This window comes from Somniosus microcephalus, chromosome 3 (assembly GCF_052327205.1).
Source record: "Somniosus microcephalus isolate GS21.2 chromosome 3, FLI_Smic_1.0, whole genome shotgun sequence".
Taxonomy (NCBI): Eukaryota; Metazoa; Chordata; class Chondrichthyes; order Squaliformes; family Somniosidae; genus Somniosus; species Somniosus microcephalus.
Window position 1 is genome coordinate 76,088,832 of NC_140989.1, and position 12,656 is coordinate 76,101,487.

Genomic DNA, 12,656 nt, shown 5'->3' on the forward strand with positions numbered 1-12,656 from the left:
AAAGCACCAAAAATGCATAGAATTGCAGAAACAGCCAGAAGAAATAATCCAGCAACTAACCTGCAAGTAGTTGGTAATCCCTTTAAATAGCACTGGTGGGGGTCCTTCATGCCATTGAACACATGTTCAGCTGTACAAGGCTAAGAGAGGGTGTAGGCAGCAGCGCGGAGCTCCAAAATGGTAGCACTGGCGTCAAATTAGCGGTACACACTGATCAACGTCATGATCTGCCTGCTCTGCATGCTACTGGCAGTCGGGCGCTAGAGAGCCCAATTTCGCCCCCTCTTTCTCAACACAGTCATGTTTTTAGGACACCAAAAGTGCAGAAACATGAAAACGTCTCGACAGTTCTCAAACACTTGGGTAAAAATAGAATTTAACTGTTTGGAGATATATAATATCAGCATTTGCCCCAATTCAAGATTATAGGTTTGGTAATCTCAGATAGTTCTTTCTCTTTATGGTCTCTACCAGTGATAACAGGGGTTGAATTTCCTCTCGCTCTGCCACCCTAACTTTGGCGGCAATCCCGAAGTTATGACAGAACATGGGGAAAAACCCCGAGGAAATTCATCCCCACGACTGGATTCCAAGTCACATGTGCCAGTTCCAATGATACACGGAAACTGCCTACAATATCAACTTCAAACTATAATGATACATTTTTATTTGAGCAGGCTTCGATTATAATTAAAGCTAATGCAACAGTACTGTAGCTGTATTTTTATCACCTGTTGGAATTCCTTTTCCGTGTCTTTCAACTTCTGCTCTATGTTGCGTCGGGTACTGTCAGCATTTTGCCTATAGCAGCTCAGTTCATCAGACACCTGCTTTAGTTTTTGCTCAACCATCACACACTAACAAAAAAAAGGGGGAAAAAAGATGACTTTTATATTGTTCCTGAATCTATTCTGCCACAAATACAATATGCAACACAAAAAGAGCAAATCACTTCAAAAATGCTTAAATTCATCAAGTGTATTGCATCAAATAGGAGTTACGATTTCTTTTTAAATCTGATATGTTATTTAGATCTAAAAGATAGATAAGTCAGTTTCGCAACTGTATTCACAGGTAAGAACATAAGAAATAGGAGCAGGAGTGGGCCATTTGGCCCTTCGAGCCTGCTCCGCCACTCAATAAGATCATGGCTTATCTTCTACCTCAACTCCACTTTCCCGCCCTATTCCCATATCCCTTAATATCTAAAAATCTATCAATCTCGGACTTGAATATACTCAACGACTGAGCATCCACAGCCCTCTGGGGTAGAGAATTCCAAAGAGTTACAACTCTGAGTGAAGAAATTTCTCATCTCAGTCTTAAATAGCCGACCCCTTATTCTGAGACTGTGACCCCTAATTCTAGACTCTCCAGCCAGTGGAAACATCCTCCCAGCATCTATCCTGTCAAGCCCAGTAAGAATTGTATATGTTTCAATGAGATCACCTCTTATTCTTCTAAATTCTAGGGATTTTGGGCCTAGTCTACTCAATCTCTCCTTGTGGGATAAGCCCCCATCCCAGAAATCAGTCTGGTGCAGCTTATGTCCTGTCAAATTAGGACGCAAAAATGTTTTTGCACTTCTGGTCAAATGAATCTTCTATGCTTAATTCAAGACTATGAGACCATGGATAGAACTTTTATTGAAGATTAACTTATCAATTCTGAATGCTACTGTGCTAATAGAATGGTACAGCACAGGAGACCATTCGGCCCATCGGTTCATTGGTAGAGCTATTGAATTAGTCCCATTCCCCTGCTATTTTTTTTCCCTTCAAGTATTTATCCAATTCTCTTTTGAATGTTACGATTGATTCTGCTTCCACAACCCTTTCAGGCAGTGCATTCCAGGTCACAACTCGCTGTGTAAAAAAGTTTCCTCATGTCACCTCTAGTTCTTTTGCCAATCACCTTAAATCTGTTCCTCTGGTTACTGATCATTCTGCCATTGGAAGCAGTTTCTCCTTATTTACTTTATCAAAACCATTTATTGTTTTATAAATAGTTTAGCATAACTTGCTTTTGTACTCTACTCCTCTATTAATAAAGTTAAGGATCCCATCTGCATTTGTAACAGCCTTCTGAACTAGTCCTATCACCTTCAAAGATTTGTGTACATACACCTCCCAGGTCTCTCTGTTCCTGTACCCCTTTTAAAATTGCCCCATTTAACATTTCCACCTTGTTTTTAGTCAAGCGTAAGCAGATAAGCTGCTCCAGACTTCTGATAGCAAGTGTAGCTCTTAGCAAGTGGTTAAGAACTACACAAGAACATAGGAACAGGAGTAGGCCATTTAGCCCCTCAAGCCTATTCCACCATTCAATGAGATCACAGCTGATCAGTGACCTAACTCCATATACCCACCTTTGCCCCATATCCCTTAATACCTTTGGTTAACAAAAATCTATCAATCTCAGATTTAAAATGAACAACTGACTTAGCATCAATTGCCGTTTGCGGAAGAGAGTTCCAAACTTCTACCACCCTTTGTGTGCAGAAGTGTTTCCTAACTTCACTCCTGAAAGGCCTGGCTCTAATTTTTAAACTCTGCCCTCTAGTCCTAGACTCCCCAACTAGCAGAAATAGTTTCTCTATCTACCCTACCAGTTCCCCTTAATTTCTTGAAAACTTCGATCAAATCACCTCGTAACCGTCTAAATTCCAGGGACTACAACCCTAGTTTGTGTAGTCTCTCCTCGTAACTTAACCCTTGGAGTACAGCTAACATTCTGGTAAATCTACGCTGCACTCCCTCCAAGGCCAATATATCCTTCCTACGGTATGGTGCCTATAACTGCTCACAGTACTCTAAGGTGTGGTCTAACCAGGGCTGCTAAGGATGATTTACCCATTGATTTTTCTCTACCTCCCTATGGGAAAACATCTAGTCTTCATTTACTCTACTCAATTTTCTGGATAGTACAGCTGAAATCATGAACTCATGTAGAGAATCACAGCTGCAAAGTTATATCCTACCATAGTGCCAACAATGCTTGCAGTAAAATAGGGGACAACTATTTTTTATCCACACCTTTATTTTGGCCTTTCCCCCCACACCCTCTTTTTTTTCTCTCTCCCACATGGCAGCTGTCTCCCACTCTGCCAGCGCATTTCACACTTAATCTAGAGCCGTCTTTTGTCTCCACTAGTCCTACCACCATCTCGTCTCGTTTTGAATACCTCTTAATGTCTCTTCTCTTTTGTTCTCTCCCTGCCTGGCCTCTTAATCCATTTCATTTCCTGTGCTTCTTTAGTCTTGACAAAGGGGTTTTTACCCGAAACGTTGACTCTATTTTTTCTCTCCACGGATGTTGCCTGGCCTGCTGAGTTTTTGTGATGAAATAACTCTTGTGTTCTGGATTGTCTGTTGTTGTACTTGTTAATGTCTGGAATGTTTTACAGGTGTAACCACTAATGTTCCTCCCTAGCTCCGCCTTTATGGATCCTTCTGATTGGTGTGAGTCTTATTTATAAGAGCTGGGTTTTACTCATAAGGGCTGGGTCGGTGATGAATGATGGTTGCCCTGTGTTAACTTGATGCCAAGATTCTTACTTCATCAAAGCCCTGAGTTTGAAGCCTTGACCTGGACAGAGAGTCAAGGCAGGGACTGGACCTGCTCAGCTCATTCTCATCCTTGCTGTCTAAGGAGAAACAGAGTGGAAAGTGGTGGTCTCCTTCTACCATCAACTTCAACTACTGAGGTGCCTGGAGAGAGAGGACAGAGGAAGAGAGGAGGAAGGGGAAGGCCAACTTCATCATCAACCAGGGGAGAGGCCCTTCCCATCACTGCCTCCCCAAATTGGCCTCCTTTTCAGGAGAGAGGGGAGAAACAACCACCGACCAACCTTTTGGAAGGAGGGAAGAATAAGAACATCTACAGGTGGGTGTTATTAGGTGCACTCTCCTAAAGACTTTGTTTTGTAGGTGGGGGGAGGAAAGAAGACAGAAGGCCGGAACACCAAGGGGTGTCTGTGTCTCTTGTAAAACACTAGGCCACACACACCACTATTAAAACACCCCTTCCACTGCCTGACCTGGGACAGCTGGAGCTGCCTAGGCAAAGTCAATCAACCCATTTAAGACCTGGTGTAAAGGACTGAGCCTGGGCATTCTCCAGCTTTCCCGGGTGAAGACATCTTCTCCCCCCACCAAAAGACCAACAACAGACTTTATTTTTCCATTGGAGAGTGCACCCCTGCCGACACACACCCACCATCCTGAGTGGTGACCCTGCCCTTGCGGCCTCCCTCCTTCCCAGCCACCCCCCTCTCTCTCTCTCTTTGCCTCTCTCTCTGAGGCACCTCTATTTTGTATACATTAATTGCCACTTGAGCAGAGGGGAGAGGCCCCTCTCCCAATTTTAGTTAATAAGGGGAGAGGTGTGCCTTCAATTTAACAGCTCCCTCTGCTCAAGAGAAGACACTAATTAACCTGAGGCCATTAACACGTTCAGGCCTGTGACTTGGGGTGAGTGTGGCTCTTTTTAAAAAAAAAACACCCATAATGGCGACTACTTCATCGCCGGTGACGGGGTCAGCAAGGTCATATGCGGCGGTGGCAGCCACAGCCACGGCTGCTCCCGCTGCTTCTGCTGCCCCGTCGCCTTTCACTTTAATAACTAAAAAGCTTGGGGTGAAGAGCTACACTCACCGCCACATGACTATTGAGGCCTGCGTAAAAGCCATGGCTGGGGTTGTCGGCCCCTCAGCCATCGTCGCGGCCTCAAAAATGTACGGGAAGGCTGTGTTCTTCCTGGGGTCGGAGCGGGCGGTGTCCCTGGCCGTTGCCAAGGGGCTCACCGTGGGCGGGACCTTCCTGCCGGTGGATCCTCTCTAGGCCACCGCGCGGAGGATCGTTATTTCCAACGTCCCGCCCTATATTCCTGGTGAGCTCCTCCTCCTCCCCCACTTACGCCAGCTTGGGGAGGTGAGGTCGGGGATCACGCCTATCCCACTCGGCAGCCGGGAAGCCAGCCTTCGGCAAATCTTCTCCTTCCGGCGCCAGCTCTTTATTCAGCTGGCGCGGGAGGAGGACACTGACGGGGCTTTCATTGTCCTCCACGAGGGGACCGTCTATCGCGCCTTTTGGACGGCGGACGGTGTGCGGTGCCATGCCTGCAAGGAGGTGGGGCAAATCAGGAAAAACTGCCCCGCCTCCAAGGCCGCCGGATCGTCTGGTGCGGCCAAGGCGGGCGCCGCCGCTGCTCCTCTCCCCGGGTCTGGCCGCGCCCCCCCAAACAACCGATGCGCAGTCGTCGTCGGAGGCCGATGCCATCAAGGCCTCCGGCGGGGGGGAGGGAGTGCGTCCAGGCGGAAGGAAGGCGCGGAGAAAAGCCAAACACCTTAGGGTGGGTGGGCCCCCCCGGGGAGGGCGAGCCCTTGAACCTGGAGCCCCTGACACCCGCGCTCCTCGCGGAGTTGGTCGGGGCAGACGAGGGTGGGAGGGACCTCGTGCCCGAGCCTGTGGTCGCGACCGCCGCGGCAGAAACGTCAATACCTGCGGCCGGGCTCGGGCCCGAGGAACCCGACAAACCTGCTCCACCGGAGGGAGCTGAGGAGGAGGCCTCTGGAGACATGGAGGTCTCCCTCGCTCCCTCCGTGCTAAAAAGGCGTGACCCCCTAGAAGAGGAGGACCGGGAGGAGGAAGGTCCCTCCGACCTGGGGGAGTCGTCGCCCGCCGCGGGTACTGCGCCCCGCCCCCCCCCCCCGCTGTCATCATCACCGGCGATCGGCAGGGGTCGTCTGTCCCTCGGGAGGCTGAGGCAGATGTGTCTGTCCAGCACATGCCTCCCGGGGACAGGGATGAGACCCTGCTCGTGGGGGGGGGGGGTCGCGGAACAACCCGCGGCAGAAATTGATATTCTTTCGGTGCCGTTACCCCTCGCCGGGTCGGGCGGCCTGGGGTCTGGGTCGGGCGAGCTTGAGGAAAATGAGCTCGCCCAATGCGACCCGGACATTCCCCAGAGGCTGCTCGACCTGGTCGAGGGTTTAGTTGAAAGCACCCCTTCCGCTGGTGGCGTGGAGGGGGGAGGGCCCCCTGACTGTGTCTCCGGCGCCGGACGTCCTAGAGGAATTTCCATTTGTTTACTCCCCGATTTCTCCGGACGTTCGCCGTCTTCTGGCCCGGCGCCCCCGGAGGAGCCCAGGGAGGAATCCTCTGCCACCGATCCTGGGGGTGGGATCCGGGCAGAGGCAGGGCCGGCCGATGCGGCCGAGCCGTTTGCTGCGCACTGCACGACGGACGGGTCGGCCGCTGGTGGCGACCCCCCCGGAGGAGGACGGGGACTCGGTGATGGGCGCGGAGGACGAGTTGGATTCCATCGCCGACGAGGCAATGGATGACCTCGTGCCCCTCGCCGAGTCTCCCCTCATTCCCGTCAGGGAACTCCGGGATTTTGTGGCCATGTGCCAGGGTCGTCAAAACAAGACCCGGCTGGCCCTCGCCAGGTGGTCGGAGCTGGCGCTGCTCATCGGGTCGGTCCGCGCCGCCGTCAAGATCATGGGCGTGGACGTGAGCCCGCTCGAGCTGCGTCGGCTCAGGTCGTTCCTCACTGGGCTGCTGAGGGAGTGGCGGTCGACTAGCGGCTGCGCTCCCTCCTCCCGTTAGGTGTAGGTAGAGGTTGCACTATGCTTCTGATATGAAGATAACCATAGCCAGCCTCAACATCAACGGCAGCAGGGAGGCTCGCCGCAGATTTAATAACCTTTCAGTCCTTCGGGACGGGAAGTATGCGGTGTGCTTCCTGCAAGAAACCCACACCGTTCCGGGAGACGAGGCCACGTAGCTCCTGGAGTGGCAAGGAGGGGTCAGCATGAGTCACCTCTCCAACGTTTCCAGCGGGGTGGCTATCTTGCTGGCCCCACATTTTCAGCCGGAGATCTTGGGGGTCAAGGAGCACGTGCCGGGCCACTTGCTCCAGGTCACTGTTCGCCTGGGGGGCGTGCCGCTCCATCTAGTGAACGTGTATGCCCCTCAGGCCGGTGCGCAGCAAGTGTGCTTCTTTGAAGAAGTGTCCGCTCTTCTGGGCTCCATCGACGTGGGCGAGTGCGTCATCCTCGGGGAGGATTTTAACTGCACCCTCGAGGCGAGGGACCGTCCGGGTCCCCTGCAATGCCCGGCGGCGATGGAGAAGTTGAGGGACCTGGTCGGGTCCTTCGACTTGGTGGACGTCTGTCGAAATCTCCATCCCGACTCCAGCGCCTTCACTTACGTGGGGTCTGGAGGAGGAAGGTCCAGAATCGACTGCCTTTACATTTCCCGGGCGTACGTCTCCTGCGTTCCGGCGGCTTCCATGCGGCCAGTGCCGTGCACGGACCACCACCTGGTGTGGGCGGAGCTCGTTGCGCTGCGCGTGCGGGGGGGGGGTCCGCGTACTGGCATTTTAACAACCTGCTGCTGGAGGACGCGCGGTTCCAGGATTCGTTTCGTCGGTTCTGGGCCGACTGGAGAAGGAAGCAAGGGGGCTTCCCCTCCTTGAGGCTATGGTGGGACGTGGGCAAGGCTCACGTCCGTCTCTTCGGTCAGGAGTACGCGAAGGGGTCGACCAAGAGACGGGAGGCACGGGTCGGGCGGTTGGAGAAGGAGGTGCTCGACCTGGAGTCCCGTCTCGGTCAAGTCGTCGAGGACCCGGCCCTGCGGAAGGTGTACGAAGAGAAGAAGGGCGCGCTGAAGGACCTGCAGCTCGTCGGGTCCCGAGGGGCGTATGTGAGGTCGCGGATCCAGTTCCTGCGGGACCTGGACCGCGGCTCCCCCTTCTTCTACTCGCTGGAAAAAAGACGGGGGGGTCCGTAAGCAGCTCTTGGGGCTGCTGGCCAACGACGGATCTCTGGTCTCGGATCCGGAGGGAATCAGCGCGGAGGCCCATGCCTATTACAGGGCTCTGTTCTCTTCAGATCCGTCCAGCGAGGATGCGCGCAGAGTTTTGTGGGAGGACCTGCCGAAGGTCGGCCTGGAGGGCGCCGAAGAATTGGACGCTCCTCTGAGTCTGGAGGAGCTGACCGGCGCCCTCCACCAGCTCTCCAGGGGAAAGTCCCCGGGGCTGGACGGGCTGACCGTGGAGTTCCACAGGGCGTTCTGGGACGTCTTGGGGGGCGACTACGCGCGGGTCCTGGGGGAAAGTTTGGCGACCGGGGAGATGCCCCTCTCTTGGCGCAGGGCGGTTATTGTCCTGCTGCCTAAGAAGGGCGCTCTCCGCCTCCTTAAGAACTGACGCCCGGTCTCCCTCCTCAGCACGGACTATAAAATTTTTGCCAGGGCCATGTCTGCTCGCCTTGGCGCCGTGCTGGCCCACATGATCCACCCCGACCAGTCCTACACGGTCCCAGGCCGGACTATCCACGATAACATCCATCTGGTCCGGGACCTGGTCCACCATTCCCAGAGGGCTGGTCTGTCGGTCGCCTTCCTTTCCCTGGATCAGGAGAAGGCGTTCGACAGGGTGGATCACGAGTATCTCTTTGGGACTCTGCACGCATTCGGGTTCGGGACGCATTTTGTCGCACGGATCCGACTTCTGTACGCTGCCGCAGAGTGTCTGATTAAAGTTAACGGGTCCTTGACGGCGCCCCTTCGCTTCGGGAGTGGGGTGCGTCAGGGATGCCCCATGTCCGGTCAGTTATACACCCTTTGCGTAGAGCCTTTCCTGCGCCTCTTGCGGAAGAGGTTGACGGGACTGGCTCTGCAAGGGCCGGGCATGGAGGTGGTCCTCTCGGCTTACGCCGATGACGTGCTCCTCATGGTCACGGATCCCGCTGACTTGCGGAGGATGCGGGAATGCCAGCAGATTTACTCGGACGCATCCTCCGCCAAGATCAACTGGGAGAAATGTTCCGGACTCCTGGTGGGTCAGTGGCGGGTGGACTCCCTGCCGGAGGAGTTCAGGCCCTTCGCCTGGAGCACCACGCACCTCCTCTACTTGGGAGTCTACCTTAGCCCTGCCGAGGACGCCTGGCCGGCGAACTGGCAAGAGTTGGAGGCCAAAGTCACCACTCGCTTAGGACGCTGGACTGGACTGCTCCGAGTGTTGTCCTACAGGGGTCGAGCGCTGGTCATAAACCGGCTGGTGGCCGCCATGTTGTGGTACCGGTTGGTCACTTTGATCCCTCCCCCTGCGTTTGTCGCCAAGATGCAGAAGAAGCTCATCGACTTCTTCTGGGGCAAAAGGAAGCACTGGGTCTCTGCCGCGGTTCTGAGTCTCCCGCTTAGGGAGGGCGGTCAGGCGCTGGTGTGCCTTCGCACCCAGGCTGCGACTTTCCGTCTTCAGACGCTGCAGAGATACCTGTACGTTGAGAATCCTCCGAGATGGTGTGCGCTGGCGACGTATTTTTTCCGCCAGCTGCACGGCCTCAATTACGACATGCAGCTCCTGTTTGTGAAAGTGGGCGGCACGCGTGCCAGCCTGCGGGAGCTGCCTGTCTTCTACCAGGAACTGCTATGGGTTTGGAACTACGTCGCTTCCAGGCGCAGCTCTCCCCCGTCAGGAATGGCGGCTATCCTTCGGGAACCGCTGCTCAGGAATCCGCACCTCCAAGTCCGCGGGTTCGGGTGGCTGGCGGAGCACAGGGCTGTGCCTGGCAAGGTGACGCGAGTCGGGGACCTGCTCGATGGCGGAGGAGCGGGCTGGATGGCGCCGGAGGAGTTGGCGCGGCGCATGTCTTGGGCCAACGTCCAGCTCGCGGTCAATGCCATCGAGTCGATGAAAGCGACACTGCGCCCCGGCGCCACAAGGTGTATCGAGGCGGCTCAAGCGCGTGGGGCGATCCCGCCCGAGCTTTCCCCCGTTCGGACGGAATTCCTCATCGGCGCCCAGCCCCAAAACTCCTCTCTGGAGCCGGCGCCTCACAACTTGAGCCGTCTCGAGGAAATACCCTCCGTGCCTTTTCATTCCGCACGGAGGTATTTCCTGTACGGGCTGCTCCTGCACACTCTCCACTTTGCCATCTTCGCCTGCCGTCCGGACACGCCTTGGGAGTGCCATCTTGCCTTCCGGCGGAGGTCCCCAATGGAGGGCTCTCTACGCGGGAGTCTTCCCTTGTTCTATTGGGGACTTGGCCTGGAGGGTGTTGCACGGAGCAGTCCCATGCAATATATTTTTAAGTAGGTTCACGGACTCCCAGGCCGCCTGTCTTTTCTGCGGCCTGGAGGAGTCCGTGTTTCATATATACACACGGAGTGTGAGAGGTTGCAGCCCCTCTTCCATTATTTGAAGGGGCTGCTCCTCGATTTTTGGTTGCACTTCAGTCCCACGCTCTTGATCTACGGTCACCCGGTGCGGAGGGGAGCGGGCAGGTTGGAGGACCTCCTTGTGGGTCTGCTCCTGGGCCTGGCTAAAAAAGCCATCAATTGGTCCAGGCAGCGGGCGGTTGAGGGGGTCGTCCAGCCAGATTGCCTCCCTCTCTTCCGCGGCCATGTTCGCGCCCGGGTGGCCCTGGGGATGGAGCACGCGGTGTCCGCCGGCTCGCTCGAGTACTTCCGCAACCGGTGGGCGCCGGGGGGACTGGAGTGCATAATTGATTTGGACGACCAAATTTTAATTTGATTTGTTAAGGTTTATTTAAAGTTTAATTAGTTACAGTTTATTTGTTTATGTTTGGTTCAACCAAAAGAGCGCCTTTATGGATCCTTCTGATTGGTGTGAGTCTTATTTATAAGAGCTGGGTTTTACTCATAAGGGCTGGGTCGGTGATGAATGATGGTTGCCCTGTGTTAACTTGATGCCATGATTCTTACTTCATCAAAGCTTTAACCTCATGGATTCAGGCAGTTATTTGGCACATCAATTTTACTAAGTAACAACTTTGGAAAGATGGATCGATTTTTGAAACCAGAGCGTCTGGATATCGATCCCCATTCGGCAGATGCGTCGAAGAAATTTACGCATTGGCTTCGATGTTTTGAACACTTCATCGCATCGATCGATCCGACGGTTAACAAGTTGGGGCTTTTAACCAACTTGGTAAGTCATCAAACTTACTCTATATTTGAAGATATTACTACGTATGAAGAGGCCCTTGCAGCTCTTAAGGCCCAGTACCTTAAGTCGGTTAATGAAGTATACGCCAGGTAGCTTTTGTCTACTACAGGATTACCCTTACACACTTTACTAAAATGTCCCCGTTTCTTACATTTAAAACAAATAGCCTTTCTGGCTGGGCATCTTTACCTGAGGAATCCCTGGATGATTTCCTGCAGGATCTTAAGGCTTTGGCTAAGGATTGCAACTACAAGGCGGTCTCTGCCATATTGTATCAGGAAGAAGCCATCCGCGATTCTTTTATATCTGGTCTCCGATCTAATTATATTAGACAGAGACTCCTCGAGAATGACTCGTTTGTTTTTAAAACAGTCGTTGTTACGGCTCGATCGTTAGATGTAGCCCAGAAGAATTTAGAAGTATATGCATCAGCCCATGCGTCTCTCTCAGCTTCGTGTGTTCCGAGTATGGAGGCATCCATAACGCCAATGGAGCCTCCACTTAATCCTACTGTTGCGGCTGTACCCCATGGGTCCAAGTGTTATTTTTGTGGCCAATCTAAACACTCCAGGCAAAGATGCCCAGCCAGAAAGGCTATTTGTTTTAAATGTAAGAAACGGGGACATTTTAGTAAAGTGTGTAAGGGTAATCCTGTACCCGATGTCTTCTCTGCTGCCGCCTATCGTTTTACTCTAGCCTCGGTTACGGTTGACCAGACCATACCATGTTCCTTGTCGAAATCTATGATGGACATTAAGATTAATGGTCGTCCTACTGGGTGTTTGATAGACTGTGGCAGTACTGAAAGTTTTATACATCCCAATCTTGTTAACTCCTGTTCATTGAAGGTGTATCCTACTCGAAGTGAAATTGTGATGGCGTCCAAGTCCCTTACTTCGGAGGTAACTGGATATTGTAAAGTCACATTGACCGTTAAGGATACGGAGTATAAGGACTTTAAACTCCTTATATTACCTCAGTTGTGTGTGAACTTAATTTTAGGCTTGGACTTCCAGTGTCAGCATGAGAGCGTTACCCTTAAGTATGGTGGGTCTCAGCCTCCACTCACAGTCTGCGGCCTTTCTACTTTAAAAGTAAGTCCGCCTTCTTTGTTCGTGAACCTTGCTCCTAATTGTAGACCTATAGCGACTAAGAGTCGACAGTATAGTTCAGAAGATAAAACATTTATAAAAGAGGAAGTGGAAAGACTTCAACGGGAGGGAATCATCGAACACAGTAACAGCCCGTGGCGTGCCCAGGTGGTGGTTAAAACTAATGAAAAGAAAAGACTTGTGGTCGATTATAGCCAGACTATAAACTTGTATACCCAATTGGACGCCTATCCTTTGCCTCGTATTTCTGAGATGGTGAACCAGATAGCTCAGTATTGCGTGTTCTCCACCATTGATTTAAAGTCTGCCTACCATCAACTCCCTATCAAAATAGAAGACCGACCTTATACGGCCTTCGAAGCTAATGGGCACCTGTACCAATTCCTTAGGGTGCCCTTTGGAGTGACGAATGGGATATCCGTCTTCCAACGGGAGATGGATCGTATGGTGGATGAATACGCGTTGGAAGCAACATTCCCGTATCTGGACAATGTTACTATCTGTGGGCGCGACCAACGGGAGCATGATCAAAATCTCGCGAAGTTCCTAGAGACGGCAAAGGTTAAA

The 12,656-nt window shown here is 52.8% G+C and overlaps 1 protein-coding gene across 3 annotated transcripts in view; it reads right to left on the minus strand.

Moving 5' to 3' along the window:
- cenpf (centromere protein F) overlaps positions 1–12,656 on the minus strand; it is an 84,672-nt gene that overhangs the window by 39,209 nt on the left and 32,807 nt on the right. For all 3 annotated transcript variants that reach the window (XM_085981173.1, XM_085981166.1, XM_085981169.1), the window contains one exon: positions 732–857. In XM_085981173.1, coding sequence (XP_085837299.1) covers positions 732–857 — 126 coding nt within the window. The remainder of the gene's footprint in view (positions 1–731; positions 858–12,656) is intronic.